The following is a 21,635-nucleotide window of genomic DNA, read 5'->3' as shown; positions in this document are numbered from 1 at the left end:
CTATAAAGAATGACTGGATAGTCTGGGACTTCTTTCTCTGGAGAGTAGGAGGTTGAGAGGTCACCTTATAGAAGCTTGTAAAATCAAGAGGGGCATAGATTAGGTTAATGATAGTTGTCTTTTTCCTTAGAACTGGGAGGATTTCAAGACCAGGAGGTACATTTTTAAGCTGAGAGGAGAGAGATTTTTAAGGCCCTGAGATGGGATTCAAACACAGAGCTTCGATCTCTGAGGCAAGGCCACTGTGTCCACAAGATCCCCCCACCCCCCCCCACATGAAACATGTTAAAGGAAGCACCAGTCAATCAAGCCAAAGGCAACCTTTTCCCACGCATAAGAAAGGAAACATCTACAAATTAGTTCCAAGACTCACAGCTAAGAACTCAAAACCGGCTTTTACCTTTGAGAATGGTGATATTGATGTGCGGATGGATGTGAGGCATGGGATATGGTGGGTAATAACCGGTCTGGTGCGGGCCTGGCACTGGATTGGTTTTTGTGGTTGGATGCACTGGGTATTCATGTGGATTACAACACCGGACGCATTTGTCCTGAGTGGAAGGCTCCTCCTCGGTATTTTCGATGGACGGGGCTCCACTTGTGGGTGTCAGACAGATGAAGATAAGGACGTGCCCCAGAAGCCTTCTAGCCACCATTACTAACTGCAACGCACAAAGAGACAGTCAGGGTTTTGTTAAAAACAATGGCAACACCGATGGCATTGTGACCTATCCAGCCATCTTTTCCACATCCAGCTTCCTACCCGAGTTCGGGGAATTTAGGGAAATAAGAAGGCAAAAATACTGCAGATGTTGCAAACCTGGAAGAAATGCAGAGAACGCTGGAGAAGCTCAGCTGGTCTGTGGAGGGAGAAATAGTTAACTTTTCAAGTGCAAAGTCTTCAGCATTCTTCGGTTCTGAAGAAGAGATTTGAAAAGTTTCACACCACCAACGCTGCCAGACCTGCTAAGTTCGCCCAGAAACCTCTGCTTTTATTTAAACAAGGACCTTCTCGCAGACAGTGAATTCTGTCCACTAATATTTCCTGTGATGTTGTTTTCCTATTTCTGCTTTCAGTTAGAGCTGTTAGCACTCACTCTGAATTTATACTTTGTTTCTTCTCTACTTCAGACGGGATGTGTGGATTGGGAACCGATGTCAGGCATCCTTGCTCATGTTGCCACGAGTTCCTCACCTGTCAGAATCGATGAAGTGGAAGCTGGTACTTACAAGTTGGCGATTGTAACTCCAGGCCCATCACACCAGGCTCCAGGTCAGAAAGGCTGGACCACAGGAACCAAATCCAATCGGACGAGATTGGAAATGAGCAGAATAAATGAGGTAACAAGGTGTCGAGCTGGATGAACACAGCAAGCCAAGCGGCATCAGAGGAGCAGGAAAGCTGACGTTTCGGGCCTAGACTCCAGCATCTGCAGTTCCTACTGTCTCTGAGCAGAATAAATGCTTTCGCTGTCACCCCTGGAATTGTGACAATTTCTGAGATAACCAGAAGGTCCAACAGTCTGACCACCCTGAACAAAATAATTTCAAGCTGATTCTAGGCGGGTGGTCCTTTTGTCTTATTCAATCACAGGACATAGGTATCACTGAAAAGAACAAACACTAGAGCTCAGAGTGGGTCAGGCAGCGAGAGCGAGTTAACATTTTCCAGTCTGGATAATTCTTCATCAGAATTGCTGCTGCTTGACCGGCTGTGATCGCCAGCATTTGTTGTTTTCAGTAGAGGTTCCAACATCTGCAGTAATTTGCTCCGACGTTGTGGGAATCACAGGCTAGGCCAACACTTATTGCCCATCCCTAATTGCCCACAGGGTAATTAAGAGCCAATTACATTGCTGTGGGCCTGGAATCGTATGTAGGTCAGACTGGGGAAGGGCAGTAAATTTTCCTCCCTGAAGCCACATGGCTTTTCTGATGAACATCAGTAGTTTCATAGTCACCGTGAGACTCTTAATTCCAGGCTTTTTTATTTTAAGAAAATTGGATTCAAATTCCCATGGTGGGATTTGATTGCAGGACCCCAGAACATTGCCTGGGTTCCTGGATTAATAAAAACCGAAAGAACTGCGGATGCTGTAAATCAGGAACAAAAACAGAAGTTGCTGGAAAAGCTCAGCGGGTCTGGAGGTGTCTGTGAAGAACAAAAATCAGAGTTAGCATTTCAGGTCCGGTGATCGTCCCTCAGAACTTTACTGGATTAATAGTTTAGTGATACTTTGGGGGGGCACAGTGCCTCAGCGGTTAGCACTGCTGGCTCACAGCACCAGGGACCCGGGTTTGACTCAGGTGACTGTCCGTGTGGAATTTGTACAGTTCCCCTGTGTCTGCATGATTTTCCTCCTACAGTCCAAGGATGTGCGGGTGAGGTGGATTGGCCGTGGCCGGTGACAGGAGCAAGGTGATTCTGAGTGGGATGCTGTTTGGAAGATTGGTGTGGATTTGATGGACCAAATATCCTGCCTCCACACTATAGGGGTTCCATGTTAATACCATTAGGTCATCACCCATAATGGGAAAGCAAATGATTCAGGTTTTGAGGGGTGCAGTGTGGCATGCAGGAAGCCTGAGTTGCTTCAGTAACATGCAGTATAACATCCATATTGCAGTCTGGAGTTACTGATGGTGATGGTAGAGGCTCAATTTTCTGCCACTTGGCCTGGAATCTCTCCCGCTCCTGCCGGGAGAATTTGCAGTCTGATGACTGAACCTGTTTTGGCCGCATTATGAGTGCACCTTCCTCGGCCCCCCCCAGGGTCCTAGGCTGGCACACAGACCCAGAGTTTCTGGTACAGAGGCAGGGAACATTTCCCACTGTGTCACAAGATGACTATGAGCTGTGCTGCAGAAGGGACAAACTCGCGTGAAGAAGCGTCATCTTACTCTTTAAAACCAGAAGCATGTTGAGCATGAGAAATTACTACTTGATTGAGAACTATCCAGTTTTAAGGAAGAGCTATTAATTTGCAGAACCTCTCGTCACTAAATACATTATTGCAACAAAGGCCTATGGAATTCCTGTATCCCAATGAGTAGGATGAGTGATGCCAATTTCTCGCAATGGTTGCTCAGTTAGGTGGTCTTTCCTTTCATCTGCACCAGTTCCATTAGTTAATTAGTAATTACCACAAGACCTGAACTTAAGCACAAAACTGACCAAGAAAGACATTGTGATGGGACTTTTTGCTATGTGGTGTTATCATGTGAGCAGCTGAGATGGATGTGTAGGGCTGCTGGGAATCAAAGCTACATTTTCCACAGCAAGGTTGGAATGATAAATGTCAACACTCACAATTTTGCAAGCTTTCCGCAAAGCAGCACGGTGGCTCAGTGGATAGCACTGCAGCCTCACAGCACCAGGGTTCGATTCCACCCTCAGGTGACTGTCTGTGGAATTTGCACCTTCTCCCTGTGTCTGTGTGGCTTTCCTCCCACAGTCCAAAAATATGCAGGATGGGTAGATTGTTTGTGCTAAACTGCCCCATTGTGGTCGGGGCAGTGTAGATCATGTGGGGAAGGGGTCTAGGTGGGATGCTCTGAGGGTTGGTGTGGACATGTTGGGCTGAAGGGCATGTTTCTACACTGTAAGGATCCTATGACATTTTATTCCCTAAAGGGGCAAATAACATGGATCAAATAGCTTGAGCCATTTGAAGTTCTGATCATTCCACAGCAACCCCACTGCAATTAAGGTTACAAAATCTGTTGTGTGCTCATAATAGACAATAGACAATAGGTGCAGGAGTAGGCCATTCGGCCCTTCGAGTCAGCACCACCATTCATTATGATCATGGCTGATCATCCACAATCAGTATCCTGTTCCTGCCTTATCTCCATAACCCTTGATTCCACTACCTTTAAGAGCTCTATCTATCTCTTTCTTAAGATATTGCTCAAGATATTGCTGGAAAAGGAGGCGCACTGTCGAATCTCTCTACCTACACCCCTCCCCCTTGCCCACACATCAGAATAAATGCAAGAATGTCAAACTTCAAAAGAAGCAAAAATCTTTTGTGCGCAAGAAAAGGATACCAATTGATAAAGTAGATTCTAATTGGCTGAGGTGTTACCACAGAGATTGCATCAGGGAACTATTGTCCCTCAAGAATTGTTTAATTCACAAAAGGCTCATAGCCTGGACATGGTCCTTTTGACTGTGGAGCACTGGTCCCAGATCATGGAGATATGTAACTACTATCAAGAGTAAGTAAGCCACATTGCAAACACATTAGATGACGTCAATAAAAACTGAAAGAACTGCAGATGCTGTAAATCAGGAACAAAAACAAAAGTTGCTGGAAAAGCTCAGCAGACTTGGCAGTATCTATGAAGAAAAAGAATCAGAATATTTTCTTTTTCCTTCACAGATGCTGCCAGACCTACTGAGCTTTTCCAGCAACTTTGTTTTTGTCCCTTAGAAAACCTCAAATTGGTTGGTTGTGCTGAGTTAGGATTGATTAGCAAATGCTGCCCTATTGCAGAGTTAAATCTCAGGTCGGACACTGGGTTTTTAGTTTTGCAAATGTGGCCGGTGGTAAATACTCAGTGTTCCGAGAGGTTGTGCTGTTTTCCATAATCCACACACTGTTGGAAAATTGGCAACTTCCTTGAAATTGCACCGGTGCTGAAATTCATATCTTGAAGTGCTCATAATGGGGTTGTGGCATGTTGCAGTGTCAGCTGTGGTTCGGTGGACAGTACAACACTCATTTCTGTATCAAAGGACTGTGAGCTCAGGTCTCTCACTGCACAGACCTGAGCTCAATTTCAGGCTAACACACCAGAGTTGGAATAAGGGACAAGTCACTTAAGACCGAGATGAGGTGGAATTGCTTCACTTAAAGGTGGTGAATTTTGGGAATACTTTATCCCAGAGGGCTGTGGGAACATAACCATTGAGTAATTTGAAGACAGGGCTCACTAATTTTTACAAGGACAAATAAAATAGGAGCAGGAGCAGGCCATCTGGCCCACTGAGCCCACTCCACTCATGGCAGATTTTTTCATGGACTTGGCTGCACTACCTGTTCCTCACCGTAACCCTTAATTCCTTTACTGTTCAAAAATCTCTCTTTGCCTTAAAAACGCTTAATGAGGCAGCCTCAACTGCCTCACTGGGCAGGGAATTCCACAGATTCACAACCCTTCGGGTGAAGAATTTCCTCCTCAGCTCAGTCCTAAATCCGCTCCCCCTTATTTTGAGGCTATGACCCCCAGTTCTGGTTCCATCCACCAGTGGAAACAACCTCCCTGCTTCTATCTTGTATAGTCCCTTCTTAATTTTATATTTTTATAATGATCCATCTTCATTCTTCTCACTTCCAATGAGTTGGAAGATTAATCACGTCTTGTAATATGGAGATAAGCGCAGGTAACTGATGTTGAGATAGGTGTTCCATTTGAGCTGGTTGAACAGCGGAGCTGGCTCAGTGGGCTGAATAGCCTACTCCAGCTCTTACATTCCTGTGTAACATGGTGTTGTAGAACAGCTGGAGGTGCCATCCTTGAAGAAGAGATAGTAAACTCGGATCTGGTTTTTATACTTGTGATAAATCCCATTTCTGGTCGGGAAATTCTCCCCAGTGTGCTGCATCAATACGTATCCCTCAATATTAATTTCATTAACACAAGGCATCCAGCCATGATTATGCTTCTGTTTATGCCACTAGCAAACAAAGATCACCTACAATAACGGCCCTTTAAAAAATACTGAGATAGCAAGAACTGCAGATGCTGGAGTCTGAGATAACGAGGTGTGGAGCTGGAGGAACTCAGCAGGCCAGGCAACATCAGAGGAGCAGGAAAGCTGATGTTTCAGGTCAGGACCCTTCTTCAGAAATCTGAAGAAATCAACTTTCAACTTTCCTGCTCCTCTGATGCTGCCTGGCCTGCTGTGTTCCTCCAGCTCCACACTGTGCTACCTTTAAGCAATACATTGGCTTTTGTAAACTGTGTTCTGATGCCTTAAGATTTTAAATGTAAGCCTTTCCTTGTTTCTAGCTTGAGAATGTTCAACCCCAATTCTTTAGAAACATTATTAATGGATACGTAAGCAAGAACATTCAACAAGGTGAGATGAGGAATAAAGACATCAAAATTAATTTCTATATAGACAGAAGATGCATCATCCTGAATAACACATGTATAAAGGCAAAACTCAGGAAATAAGGCAAACCTTGTCAGGCACTTTTATTGTGTAAAAATAAATCCGCATCTTTAGTTTGAGCTCTAAAGAACAACAAAAAAAAATCATTTGTAAGAATCTGGATTGCAGGGTAAGCAACAACAATTCTATGTGCTCAGAGGCAACTTGCGGGATCTTTGTGAAACAAAATATGACGATGAGCAATTCAGAGGCAGATGAACTAAAGTTTAGTCGAAGTGGTGGGCTTTAAGGAATATTTCAAAAAGAGGTAAGTGAGGTAGAGAGGGCAAAAGGTTTATGGAAGGAATTCCAGAGCTGGAGGCCCAGACACCAATAGGAATTGGAAAAGCTCAGGAAGAAGAGATGCGCAGAAATATTCAACTGGAAGAGATAAGGGAGGAGAGCATCCTATTGTTTCAGGGTGCTATGAATAATAGGATCCTGAGTGCTTGGGAAAAAAAATGTTTGGCGTGGTGTGGCAGTTATTCATATCTGAGCAACTGTTGTGACCGTAAGCCTCTATTACGGCCGAACCCAGGCAAATCCCAGGGTTATTACAGTATGGAAGGCATTGTGTCTGCATTGACTCTCCCTTAGTTCTACCTTCTTACCATAAACCTGCACATTTGTCCTTTTCAGATAACAATCTAATTCCATTTTAATATTTCATTCGAAACTGCATTCTCAGCATTGCGTTCCATACCCTAACCACTGGCTGTGAGAAGATTTTTTTCCTCATACTTTTGCATGTTTTGACAATTACTTGGAATTCCTACAGTGTGGAAGTAGTCCATTCAGTCTATTGAGTCAACACCGACCCTCTGAAAAACATCACACCCAATACCACACCCCTACCCTATCACCCTGCATTTCCTATGGCTAACCCAGGTAATTTGCACATCCCCGGACAATTTAGCATGACCAACCAGGCCTAACCTGCACATCGTTAAGACAAGACCACAGCACTAAGAGGAAGCCCACACAAACTATCAGCTGAGACTGAAATCGAACCCAAGTCCCTGGTGCTGTGATGCAGCAGTACTAACCACTAAACCAACATGCCCTCTTATTCTCTAACCTTTCATGAGTGGGAACTGCTTCACACTAATCCCTCATGAGTTTGAATACTTCTTTTGGGTCTCGCCTCAGCCTTCTCTTTTCCCAGGAAAATAATACTCTTCAATCTCTCCTCATTCCTGATGTTCCTCTTCCCTGAAGCCATTCTCATAAATCTCTTCTGCACTCTCTCAATGCCTTCTTTCACATCCTTCCCGAGGATCTGACACCCAGAAATGCACACATTTCTACTGCTGAGGCCGATCCAGAATCTTTATACAAGTTCACCTTCTCATCCTTGATCTTAATTCACATTGCTGTTAATAAAGTTCAGGATACTGTGTTCTTTATCACAGCTGCTGTTCCACCACCTAGCAAAAAATGCATGGTTGTAAGTACTGCATCTCTGTATTAAATCATGAACAATCTACTTGATGAAGAGGTCTATGAATGAGATTATTGGTGTGCCCTGCATGAAATAATGGACAACTACTCTTCACAGGTATCCAAAGGGTGTATGATGGCTCAGTGGTTAGCACTGCTACCTCATAGCACCAAGGACCTGGGTTTGATTCCAGCCTTGGGCTACTGTCTATGTGGAGTTTGCACAACCTCCCTGTGTCTGTGTGGGGTTTTCTCCAGGTGCTCTGGTCTCCTCCCACAGTCCAAAGATGTGCAGGTTCAGGTGGATTGGCCAAGCTGCAGTGCCCAGGGATGTTTAGGTTAGGTGGGTTAGACATATGGGAATGGGTCTGGGTGGCATGTTCCTCAGAGTGTTGTTGTGGCCAAATGACCTGCTTCCACACTGTAGGGATTCTATGATCTATCCTACAATATCCATTAGGTAGCTTTTCTGAGGAGGGGGATAACAATATGAAAAATTGTTGAATTCCTTTTTACATCGAATAAACCAACATCAACCTGTATTCAGTTTTAGCATGCAGAATTTCACTTTTCAATCTAGACTCCCAGTGGATGAGTTTCATTAAACTCTGGATTTAGTTCAGGTTTTTTCATTGTACAGTGCGATGAATCCAGCTGGTGGTAGTTGTAAGTGATGGGTGGCGTTTTGGTCATGTTACTCTACTTTTGTAGACCTGAAGGTTTCAGGTTGGCTGAGAGAGAGACCAGGAAGAGCCTGAGGCCTAGGTTCCTCGTACTAGACGCAGAAAGTCCTCTCACATTGTTGGCACTCAACAGTGAGTCAATCTCCTAGCACCTGGCTTAATCCCTGGCCCAGAATTGATGTCACCATGTGTGTGAAGGAACAAAGAGAACCCAGCTCACAAACAAGAAGGTGCTGAGGGACTCAATTCCTGCTGGCTCTTAGAATGGACATTATCTTTAGAACCCACAGATTCAATGAGACATTTATGATTTAAACTGGCAAAAGAACTTGCTTTCCCCCAAAGATTTGTGCAAATGTAGAAGAAAAAGGTACAGAATTAGGCCATTCAGCCCATTGAGCCTGCCCTGTCATTCAGTTTGATCATGGCTTATCGACCTACACAGCCCCCTATTCCTGCTTTCTTTCTTTGATCTCTTTAGCCCTGAGAACTGTACTTAAGTCCTCCTTGAACACATTCAATGTTTTTTATTAGATGATGACCTACAGTGTGGAAACAGGCCCTTCGGCCCAACAAGTCTACACCGCCCTTTGAAGAATCCCACGCAGACCAATTCCCCCCATAACCCACATACCCCGAACACTATGGGAAATTTAGCATGGCCAATCCACCTTTGGCCTCAGATATAACACAGTGTGGAGTTGAAGGAACACAGCAGGCCAGGCAGCATCAAAGAAGCAGGAACGCTGACGTTCCGGGTTGGGACCCTTCTTCAGAAGTTTCAAAAATTCTGAAGAAGGGACCCAACCCAAAACATCAGCTTTCCTGTTCCTCTGATGCTGCCTGGCCTGCTGCGCTTCTCCAGCTCCACACTGTGTAATCTCTGAGTCCAGCATCTGCAGTTCTTGCTATCTGAACATTTTGGCCTCAACTACTTCCAGTTGCAGAGAATTCCACTGGCTCAGCACTTTCTGGGTGAAGATATTTCTATTCATCTCAGTCCTAAATGACCTACCCCAGGCCCTTAGACTGTGACCCGTGGCTCTGGACTCCCCAGTCATCAGGAACATCAGGAAGATATCAAGAAATTGCATGTGTATAGCACCTTATCATTGTGGAGTAAAGGAATATTGTCACTGGGTTAATATCCTGGAAATCTCTCCCTAATGGCATTGTGGGTCTACTTGCAACACGTGGGCTGCAGTGGTTCAAGAAGGCGGCTCAGCCCTTCTTGAAGGCAACTAGGGAGAGGCAATAAATACTGGCCCAGCCAGAGACACCAGAAGTGAATAAAAGAACTTTAGTCTAATCCCAGCTACTGAGCATGAGGGAGAAGTGCTAGGCCTTGGGGATGTCAGGCCACATGGAACTAGAGTCCAAGTCTATAAGTCTCCAGGTAAGATGTCCCCTTTACCATCCTCTGCACATAGCAATGTTCAATGTTTCACTGTTCACTTACAAGAGTGTAGATTTCACATTACAACAAGCATCTCACCAGAACGCACCAAAGTACTTTATTATTTCAATAATAGAAAAAGTTGCCCCCTCCCCCACCGATATTATCCTTTCTTCAACTTCAATTCATTTAAAATACAACCAAGCATTTTGATCACCCCTGTGCTCATTGATCTACATCAGCCAAATGCAGAGTGATACCACCAACAATTCCTGTGCCGGCTGGCGTTACCACTTTGTCTCACTCTGCCTTTGTCTGAGGCACATGGTGACCCCCAGGTTAAACCACCACCAGCTGACCCTCTCAAATGAGAGCGGTCCTCATGTGGCTCTTAGTCTTTTAACATTGTCAGTGAAACATTCTGGCCCTCACGTTTAAAACTGTTCCTATTTTTACCCTCCTCCTTATCTCTGAAACCTTCTCAAGATCCTCCTGCTATCTGAGTGCCCCCCTGAATCTGACATGTGAATCCTTTACCTTTGTTGCACCTGACCTTTGGTAGCTCGGGTTGAATCATCTCAAATCCCATTTCTAGAAGATGAAGCTCCATCTGCTTTCTTTTCTCCTTCAAAACCTTCCGAAAGCCCTCCATCTTTCTGACTAAACTTCAGTTCACTCTGATCCATCTTTCTTCGTATTAACCACCAGGTTTTTGGCTGTGCCTCTCCAATATATTTCAGAAACCTTTTGTTGGTGTAGTAGGTTTGTTAGGACAATAAAAATAAACTAAAGCTGATTTTGTTCACCTTCAATGACCTCCTGATTGCCGTATGACATGATAATAATGGATTCATTAAACCATAAAATATAGGAGCAGCATAGGCAATTCAGCCCATCGAGTTTACTTTGCCATTCAATGAGATTATGGCTGATTCGATAATCCTTAACTCTACTTTCCTGCTTTCTCCCCCAAAAACCTTGATTCCTTTACTAATTATTTTTGTTAATTTTTCTAGTCAACCTGTTCAGAGATGTTATTGCATACCTCTGGAGCAGGTGGAGCTTCAACCTGGGTCTCCCAGTCAAGGAGTAGGGTCACTACCTCTGTGCCATAAGAGGTCCCCTGCCTTATCAATATCTATTTATTTGTTTAACCCATTTTTCTAATCAATCTATTTGGTGATATTGTTACACACCAATGTAGCAGGTTGACTTGAACATAGACCTCCCAGTCCAAGTGTAGGGACACTACCCCTGTGCCAGAAGAGGGTCCCTTTCATACTGATTTTTTCCCCCTTTTTTTTGCCTTAAACTGTATGCGAGCACACCTCTGGGGCAGATGGAACATGTACCTGAACCTCCTGATGCAAGGTAAAAGCACAAAAGACTTAACTTTCAGTTTCCAGATATTTTTAATCAACCTGTTCAGAGATGTTATGACACATCTGTGGAGCAGGTGGGACTTGAAACCAGGCCTCCTGATCCAGGACTAGGGAGACTACCACTGTCCCACAACAGGACCCCTCCCTTACTGATTAACAATCTGCTTAATTATTGCTCAGAGCAATCTATCTTTAAAAATCAGTTTACCAATGCAAGGACTCCCTCACACAATCCCTGTTAGGATTGATGTACACAGTTACTTTATCAGCTAAGCTAAGGTCAGCTGTAGAACAGAAATTTCATTCAATTAATTTCATTAAATTAAATTAAGTTAGATTAAATTCAATTTGTTTCTGCTATAGGAACATTGTTATTAAACTTGAGAGGATGCAGAAAAGATTTACAAGGATGTTGCCAGGGCTGGAGGGTTTGAGCTACAAGGAGAGGCTGAATAGGCTGGGGCTATTTTCCCTGGAGTGTCAGAGGTTGAGTGGTGACCTTATAGAGGTTTATAAAATCATGAGGGCCATGGATAGAGTGAATAGACAAGATCATTTTCCTCGGGTGGGGGATTTCCAAAATTAGAGGGCATAGGTTTAAGGTGAGAGGGGAAAGATTTAAAAGGGACCTAGGAGGCAATGTTTTCATGCAGAGGGTGGTGTGTGTACAGAACAAGCTGCCAGAGGAGGTTATAGAGTAATATAGCACAGAAACAGACCCTTTGGTCCAAACATCAATGCCAAACATAATCTCAGACTAAGATAACACGGTGTGAAGCTGAATGAACACAGCAGGCCAAGCAACATCAGAAGAGTAGGAAAGTTTGACATTTTGGGTTGGGACCCTTCTTCAGCTTTCCTGCTCCTCTGTTGCTGCTTGGCCTGCTGCGTTCATTCAGCTCTATACCTTGTTATCTCAGATTCTCCAGCATCTGCAGTTCCTACTATCTCTGTAATAATCTCAAACTAAACCAGTTCCACCTGGCTTCTCCTGGCCCATATCCCTCTGAACCTTCCTATTCCTGTACTTATCCAAATGTCTTTTAAACATTATAAATGTACTCACCTCCACCACTTCCTCAGGAAGTTCATTCCACACGCAAACCACCCTCTGTGTCAAAAACTTTCCTCTCATGTCTCTTTTAAATCCTTCTTCCCTCATCTTAAAAAATGTGCCGCCTCGTCTTGAAATCCCCCATCCTAGGGCAAAGACAACTACCATTAAGCCTATCAATACCTCTCATTGTTGTATACATTTCAATCAGGTCACCTCTTAATTTCCTAAACTCCACTGAAAAAAAGCCCTAGCCTGTCTAACCTGTCTTAATAACTCACACCTTCCATACCCAATGTGGTGGAGGCTGATACAATTAAAACATTTAAAAGGTGCCTGGATAGGTACATGAATAGGAAGGATTTAGAGGGATTTGGCCAAAACCTGAGAAATGGGATTAGGTCAGATTGGGATGTCTGGTTGATGAGGACGAGTTGGATCAAAGTGTCTGTTTCTGCGCTGTATGACTCTATTTCCAGCAGCTGCCATATTTTGCCTTTATTCAAGCATCACTTTTGTATTGTTTATATTTTCTAGAAGTTGAAATGAATGAGAAGTAACCTCGTTGAGACGTACAAGATTGTGAAAGGGCTTTCTTGTCTCTGATTATGACGGTGGGTTGGGGAACATAAAGTTCAGGGGGTCACCTTCGGGAATACGGGCTGGTCATTTCAGACTGTAGTGAGGAAGAGTTATGAACCTGTGAAATTCTCTACCCCATAGTGTTGTAGATACTCCATCATCAAACACACGTAAACCTGAGATTTTGTGCCACTTGTGTGGGGCTTCGGGAGTGGAGGAGGTGGAAGAGTAGGGTGAGTGTGTGATGAGGACTGGGAGGCAATTTTGAGTTGCAGCCCAGCATTAACTATGATCATATTGGTTAGCAGAGTTAGCTCATGGCCTATTTAATTGCTTCTATCTTCTGCTCTGCTCCTAGGATGCACTGGGAAAAGAGGTTCATATTCATAGACATGCATGCCTATTATTATATCTTCCAACTGTTCTTCCCTCATCCAACACTATGGAAAACTGTTGTCATAGTGAAAGCAGGGAGTGATAGACAGAGTAAGCGATCCCCCACAACCAACGGATCAGATCTAAGCTCTGCAGTCCTGCCACATCCATCGTGAATGGTGGTGGACAATTACACAACTCACTGGAGGAGGAGGCTCCACAAACATCCCCATCCTCAGTGATGGAAGACCCAGCACATCAGTGCAAAAGATAAAGTTGAAGCATTCCCAGCAATCTTCAGCCAGAAATGCCGAGTGGATGATCCATCTCAGCTTCCTCCCATGGTCCCCAGCATTACAGATACCAGTCTTCAGCCAATTCGATTCACTTCATGTGATATCAAGAAACAGTTGGAGACATTGCATTCTGCAAAGGCTATAGGCCCTGACAACATTTCGGAAATAGCACTGAAGACTGGTGCTCCAGAACTTGCTGTTCCTCTAGCCGAGCTGTTCCAGCACAATTACAACACTGGTATTGTTGTGAATACCAGCTGGTATTCATCAGTACTCCTCCATGTTGAATACTACTTGGAGGATTCAAAAGGACTTTGAGGATGTAGAATGGGTGGGGGATTTTAGTATCCACCATCAAAAATGGCTTGGCAGCAGTACGACTGCTCGAGCTGGTCAGGTCCTAAGCGACAATGTAAAAAAATCGTCCAGGTATGTCTTGTGCACAAAAAGCAGGAAAAATCCAAGCCAGCCAATTACCGGCCCATCAGTCTACACTATATCATTCATACAGTGATGTAATATGTCATCAACTATCAACTGGGGCATACGAAACATTAACCTGTTCCCTGCTAAGCTCATCTGTCTCTTGATCCAAACCACAGACAAAGAGCCCCACTCAAGAGTGGGATTGAGGACAAATGCCATTGACATCAAGGCCAGACTTGGCTGAGTGTGGCCATCAAGCAGCAAAACTGGAGTCACCTGGAGTAGGGGAGGTGATGGCCTAGTGGTATTGTCACTGGACTGTTAATCCAGCTTGGCAAAGTAATGTTCTGGGGACCAGGGTTCGAATTCCACCACAGCAGATGGTGGAATTTGAGTTCAATAAAATTATCTGGGATTAGGAATCTAATAATGACCATGAATCCATTGCTGATTGTTGGGGGTTTAAAAAAAATCTGGTTCACCAGTGACCTTTGGAGAAGGAAGTTGCCATCCTTACCTGGTCTGGCCTACATGTAACTCCAGACCCACAGCAATGTGGTTGACTCTCAACTTCCCTCTGGGAAATTAGGGATGGGCAATAAATGCTGTCTGGCCAGTGATGCCCTCATCCTGTGAATGAATAAAAAACAATGGGAATCAGGGGGAAAACCTTCTATGGCTTGAAGTCATACCTGACATATAGGAAGGTGGCTGTGGCTGTCGAAAGTCATCTTCTCAGCTGCAGGAGTTCCTCAGGGCCGTGTCCTAGGCTCTACCATCTTCAGCTGCTTCATTAATGACCTTCCCTACATCATAAGGTCAGAACTGGGGATGCTCACTGATGATTACATAAGTCCCAGCTCCACAATTACTGAGGCAGTCCATGTGTAAATTCAGCAAGATCTGGGCATCAGTCAGGCCTGGGGAATGGGTGGCAGGTAATATTTGTGCCACAAAAATGCCAGGCAATGACCGTTTCTGAATAGAGAACATCCGACCATTGGCCCTTGATGTTCGATGGTGAATCTCCCACTATCAACATCCTGTGGGGCTTACTATTAACCAGAAACTGAACTGGATGAACTGTATCAATATACTGTGGCTATATGGGCAGGTCAGAGAATTCTGTAGTGAATAACTCACCTCCTGGTTCCTCAAAACCTGTTCACCATCAACAAGGCACAAGTCAGGAGTATAATATACTCAGAGATAGCAAGGACTGCTGATGCTGGAGTCTGAGGGCGGAAGGAGCACAGCGGGCCAGGCAGCATCAGAGGAGCAGGGAAGTTGATAATTCGGGCTGGGACCCTTCTTCAGAAATCTGAAGAAATCACTTTCAACTTTCCTGCTCCTCTGATGCCGCCTAGCCTGCTGCGTTCCACCAACTCCATAACTATGTTATTGCAGGCGTATAATAATTGCTCTCCACTTGCCTAGATGAGTGTAGTTCCAAAAACACTCAAGAAGTTCAACACTCTCCAGGGCAAAGTTGCCCGTTTGACTGGCACCTTAACAACCACCTTCAACATTCACTCCCTTCACCACCTGATACACAGTGACAATAGGGTGTACATGTAGAAGACACACTGCAGCAACTCACCAAGATTCCTTACTCAGCACCTTCCAAATCTCTGATCTTTACCATCTAGAAAGACAAGGGCAGCAAATACATGAGAACATCTCAACCTGCAAGATCCCTTAACTCAGAACTATATCTCCATTCATTCAGTGTCATGAGGCCAAACTCCTGGAATATCCTCAATCCTGACAGTACTGTGGGCCTACTTATAGTAGCACATGGGCTGCAGCAGTTCTAGAAGGCAGGTCACCACCATCATCTCAATATGCAATTAAGGCCGGAGCTGGGCCAGCTATCGAAGCTCACTCCGCAGGGAAAGAATCAGAACAAAATGGACAAGCGCTGGCTTCTGTGAGTTGCCGTTGCCAAGTCTGTCCGAGAATTCCTCTTGCTCCAGTCCAACAATGTTTTATTCTCCTTTATTCATTCACGGGATGTGGGCATTGCTGGCCAGGCAGCGTTTATTGCCCACCCCTAATTGCCCAGAGGGCAGTTAAGAATCAACCACATTGCTGTGGGTCTGGAGTCACATGTAGGCCAGACCAGGTAAGGATGGCAATTTCCTTCCCTAAAGGGCATTAGTGAACCAGATGGGTTTTTCCCAACAATTGGGAATGGATTTACAGACTCTTAATTCCAGATATTTATTGAATTCAAATTCCACCATCTGCTGTGGTGGGATTTGAACCTGGGTTCCTAGAGCATTATCTGGGTCTCTGGATTAACAGTCGAGCAATAATACCGTTAGGCCACCACCTCCCCCTCTGAGGCCTGTCCAGCTCTTCCTCTTCAATCGGCGAGGAAGATTAGCCAATGGATTGCAGGCACCTTTGAGCCTGAGGCTACTGGATTCACTCAGTCCTTAACCATCAACAAATCAGCTGCAGAAAAGGCAGACAAATAAATGAAGACACTCACCTGCTGAGGCTCTCTGGAATAAATCCCCCACAAGCACGAATGTAAAAATGATATTTTTTTATCAAGAAATGGGATTATTTCTCTTGACTTTGTTTTACCCTCTCCCCCTTTGCATGAGAAAATGAGTGCTCAATTCTTTTGCTTGGCTCTAGGCATTCAATCGCTCAATTTTTGTTACTTCCAGTCTGAAGTCAACTGAGAGAAGGAAATGCAATAATTTACTTAGTCCCAAATCTTTGCAGATTCCTATCTTTCCTTCCCGACTCCTTTTCTTTCTTCTACTCCCTCACTCTTTCTCTCTCTGTCCCTCACTCATCTATCTCTTTCGGTGGGAATGTCTTTTCAGGAATCGAAAATCTGCCCTGGTTAGTTAGTGAGAGAGAAAAAAGATCCTTCGCGTCAGCTGAAAACAGCAAGCTTGTTCTGTCTAATTGGTTTTATATTTTTTTTGGCTAAGTGGTTCTCTTTGACCTGAAAGGAGGGGGTGTGTTGTGGGAGGAGGGATAAGTGTCCACTGAGGTTTACAGGCCACGTTATGTGCCTTTTTGGAGAGAAAATAAAATCAAATCTTTAAGCTCAAAGTAAACTTCTTCCAGCTGCTTTTTATCTTGATAAAATGAAAACCAGCTGTGTATTTGTGGAGAGGGGGAGCGGAGCCCTGGAAACTATTTCATAACAATCATACAGAAGCTGAACTCGGTATTCTGCACTCCTTAGGCTGTAAGTACCAACATAGAAGGATTTGCATTGATTTAGCCTCTTCCCATGATCTCAGGAGATTCCGAAGCACTGCAAAGCCATCAAGCCCCTTCTGAAGCGTGGCCAATGTGGGCTTGCAGAGGAAGAGTTCACAAAGCCAAGTTGCACTGAAATCAGTCGAAGGATGAATGTTGGCCAGGAGCTCAGTATGGGAATCCTTTGCACCATCCTTAGGGACTAATGGATCCCTCAGCTGGTTCACCTCTTCTGTTTTCTCAGCCTCGCACTTAACAGGTGCCCATGACAATGAACATCCAAGCTTAGAAACAAGAGTAGGTTACTCAACCCTTTGAGCCTGCTCCACCATCCAATAACATCATGGCTGATCTCATTTTAGCCTCAACTCTACTCCTCCTGCATTCTGGATTGGATCTTGAATCTATTTCTCTTGACTCGATAGGGTTGGCAATGAGCCAAGTAAGATGCATAGAGTAACATCATAGAATTCCTACAGTGCAGTAGAAGTCATTTGGCCCATTAAATTTGCACCAATCCTCCAAGGAGCATCTCAACCAGAGGTACCCCATCTCTGCACTTGACACACGTACTACAGACAGTTTAGCATGGTTCATCCACCCTGCCTGCACATCTTTGGACAGTGGGAGGAAACCCACACAGACATGGGGAGATCATGCACACAGACAGTCACCCGAGGCTGGGATTGAACTCAGGTCCCCAGTGCTGTGGGGCAGCTGTGCTAACCAGTGAGCTAGCAGGTGGTGATGCTCCCATAGAGTCTTTGCATCATGATGTGTGTAGGAGATGAGGGGTAGGCGTAACGTTTGGAGACAGGAGAAGGCAAATGTTTAGGGTACTGTTTGGCAGTCATCACCTCTTTGAATTGGTTTGATGCATGAATGAGCTATTAGTTACCAAATCTTACAGGTATAATGGGAGTCCTGTGTTAAAGACAGAATCACACATCTTTCTGCATGAAGGCACCTATCTCAGATAGCCCCACCTGAAGAAGGAAAGACTTGTACTTATATAGCACTTTCCGTGATCTTTGGACATCCCAAAGAGCTTTTATTGCAAGAGGATTAGAGCACAGGAGTCCTGCAGGAATTATATAGAGCTTTCTTAAGACTGAACCAGCATATAGAGCACCAGGGGCGGTGGTAGCATAGTGGTCTAGTGATTGAGAATCGCAGAAGAATACAGGGAGACAGCTTCAAATCCCACCACGATAGTTATTGGAATTTAATTCCAATCAGTATAATCTGGGAAAGAGAAGTGATGGTCTAATGGTATCATTGATCGAGTATTGACCTAAATGACCTGGAGAGCCAGGCTCAAATCCTACTCTGGCAGCTGGTGGTTAGGGGCTCTGTGGTTGTTGGCCATTTAAGACTGTGATGAGGAAGAATTTCTTTACTCAGAGGGCAGTGAGTGAATGGAATGCTTTCACACAGAGGGCTGTGGAGGCTCAGTCATTGAGCATATACAAGACAGGGACTGTAGATATGAAAGTCATCAAGAGACGTAGGGATAGTGCAGAACAATGACTATGAAGTAGAACATCAGCTACAAAAACAAAGTTGCTGAGGAAGGGTCACTGTGCCTGAAATGTTAACTTTTTTTTTCACAGATGCTGCCAGACCTGCTGAGCTTTCCCAGCAACTTTGTTTTTGTAGCTGATTTACAGCATCTGCAGCTCTTTTGGTTTTTATATAGAACATCAGCTACATTCTACATGAATGTTACAACAGCTGGATAGGCTTAATGGTCTATTCACTATATCTTTGCAATAGTTTTGAATTCTCCTCTGGACACCAACAGGAACCTATGGCCTCACTTGTCATGGGCCTCCCTCACTGTCTAGAAATAAACTCTCCTCCCCTTTATCTGATCACTGGGATCCATTCTCATAGATACCTCACATCATACTGCCCAGATTCATAGAAGCCCTATGGTGTGGAAGCAGGCCATTCAGTCCATTGAGTTCACACTGTCCCACTCCAAATCCAGATCCGACCCTCCCCAACCGATAATCCTGCATTTTCCTATGGCTGGCACACCTAGCCTGCACACCCCGGGACAATTTCCCATGCTCAATCCACCTAGCCTGCACAGCTTTGGACTTTGGATGGAAACTGGAACACCCCGAGGAAACCCGCGCAGGCACGAGGAGAACGTGCAAACTCCACACAGCGGCTCAATGGTTAGCACTGCTGTTTCACAGCGTCTGAGGCTCCGAACCCAGGTCCCTGGCACTGTAAGGCAGCAGTGCTAACCATTGAGCCGCCGTGCCACCCTCAATTGCTGCTTCTGCCCACCAACTAGGCACTGGTGGATTCAACTAGGAATGAGAATTGAGATAAAGAAATGAGTCCCGGAATTTTGGGCCTTGTCCACACAGAACAGAAGGATCCCAGCCATCCCAGAGCCTTTACAAGGCGTGTATCAGGGTTGTGTCTCTGGACAGAAAGAGGCACTTGTTTTTAAAGAATTTCAGATAATATCCTGAAGAAAGAAGGATTGCAGTTAAATAAAACTTCCCACCGCAGCTAGACGGAATGTCAACACACTTTCAGATGATGAAGGAGTTGATGAAATAAATTTCTCTGACTGGAAAATGCTGGGCTTGCATGTTTCTTAACACTTGGAGCTGTAACAGGATATGCATACGCTGACTGTAAAAGGCTGGCTCATGTTTTGAGCAAAGATCATGCTCAAGAAAGGAATAAGAAAGAACAAATTTGTGTATTTTGGCTCCAGTCGGCGCTTTGACCTCTTGCTTTGGACATTTTGGAGATGGTTGCAGACTGTTCGAGGTCTGCAGTCATTAACTTGGTTCAATGTAAGGAAATATTTAAAGGAGTATCCACAATGCATTCAATGCAGAACACTATGAGTACCTACCTCAGTGCCACATATTTATTTGAACGTCCAATGTCAGGCAGTCTACAATAAATTCACCAGATCCCTTGGCTATTGCAGTGAGCTTTTTGAGGTTGTTTTATGTTTCCCGTTGTGGATTTCAGACAGGGATAGATTCCTCCACTTACTCTGACGGAGACACTACAGACTGCTAAGATACATTTTTCTCATGCCTCTGGTACAGATAAAACATTTTGCCATTTTTTTTGGGCAACAAAGTAACCATATTTATTCATTGTATGCCAGGTCTATCTCCTGTCCACCATCTACAAGGCACAAGTCAGGAGGGGATGGAATACTCCCCATTAGCCCGGATGGGTGCAGCCCCAACAACACTCAAGAAGCTTGACTCCATCCAGGACAAAACAGCCTCCGCTTACTTGAAGTCCCACTAACCACATTCAACATTCACTTCCTCCTCCACCACTGGCACACATTGGCAGCAGTGTGTACCATCTACAAGATGCACTACAGCAACTCGCCCAGTCTCTTCCAAACATATCAGGATCAGGGCCAACTGGAAAGACAAGGGCAGCAGATTGTATGGGAATTCCACAAACTGCAGGTTCTTATCCGGACTTGGAGATAAACTGTTTCTTCAAAGTTGCCAAGTTAAAACTCTGGAGACTGCTCCTTAAGGGCTCCGTGGGTGGTACTTACATCACATACACTGCAACAGTCAATGTGGGTGGCTTTTGAAGGATGGGGGCTGGGAACAACAGCGAATGAAGACAGAAACAGTTAAATATGTCTTTTTATCCCTTATGAAATCTGTTGTTGATATTTAAAGGCTCAGATAAGATAAAAGATTCAGAATGATTTGAGAAGGAGTTTTCAGGAAATAGGGGCAAATATTGAGGTTGGTTGGCTTGTCTAGCTGGTTCATTATTCCACAGATGTTCCAGACAACATTACCCTGTTGGATACCCTCCTGATGCCTCAGGAATCAGGTATTACCACACAGTGTGAAAGGTAATGCAATGTCTGCAGAAGAACGAACCAGCTCAGTGAGCCAACCAATCACAACATCCACAACCTGGGCTACAAATCTACTCTAATACCTTCGACAAGGGCAAATATGGTGGACTTTCATTTCACTATCAAGTTGTCAGTCAGAGTCAAGTTCAGATGGACTATTTTTGAAGCCAATGAAAATGGGATATTTAGCAACATTACCTTGGGACATGTCCCGTCTTGGCACCGACACTATCTGGACGTTGGTACCATCTTGGTGTTGACACCATCAGGACATTGGTATTATGTTGGCGTTGACATTATCTGGACATTGGTTCCATCTTGGCATTACCAGTTATTTAGTGCATCTTTCCTTGCATGTGACCCATGAGAAGGTGGTGGTGCTGTGGTAACTTCGCTGGCACAGTGACTGGGGACCCGAGGTAATGGAAGGGATTCAAACCCAAATATGTAGAATTTCAGTTTATAAAATCGAGGGTAGTCGCAGTAATAGCAACCATGAAATTATCAATTAATATTAGGGAAGGATAACCTTACCTGGTCTGGCCTATGTATGTGATGTGCTAATCTAGTTGACTCTTAGCTGGCCTGAATCACTCAGTTTGAGGGTAATATAGGATGGGAGCTGATCAATCAGGAATGGCCTGGTCAGTGATGACCAAATAAAACAAACCTCGGACAATTTGGGTAGATGTTTGTAACGAGTAGGTCCTTGCACAAAGCAGGT

General features: G+C 44.5%; 1 protein-coding gene across 3 annotated transcripts in view; it reads right to left on the bottom strand.

Moving 5' to 3' along the window:
- Window positions 1–21,635, bottom strand: part of LOC125447312 (complement C1q tumor necrosis factor-related protein 6-like) — a 44,360-nt gene that overhangs the window by 14,550 nt on the left and 8,175 nt on the right. Inside the window, exons 1-2 of one of the 3 annotated variants that reach the window (XM_048521631.2) lie at window positions 16,295–16,706; window positions 401–662 (exon numbers count right to left, since the gene is read on the bottom strand). In XM_048521631.2, the coding sequence (XP_048377588.1) occupies window positions 401–656 (256 nt within the window). In that variant the 5' untranslated portion in view covers window positions 657–662; window positions 16,295–16,706. Of the gene's footprint in view, window positions 1–400; window positions 663–14,314; window positions 14,419–16,294; window positions 16,707–21,635 lie in introns of those variants that run through there. The other 2 variants (XM_059640606.1, XM_048521629.2) reach the window with 2 other exon arrangements.

The sequence above is a fragment of the Stegostoma tigrinum genome, chromosome 38, assembly GCF_030684315.1.
Source record: "Stegostoma tigrinum isolate sSteTig4 chromosome 38, sSteTig4.hap1, whole genome shotgun sequence".
NCBI lineage: Eukaryota > Metazoa > Chordata > Chondrichthyes > Orectolobiformes > Stegostomatidae > Stegostoma > Stegostoma tigrinum.
The sequence above is the reverse complement of the archived record's forward strand: the minus strand, read 5'-3'. Positions and strand labels throughout refer to the sequence as shown.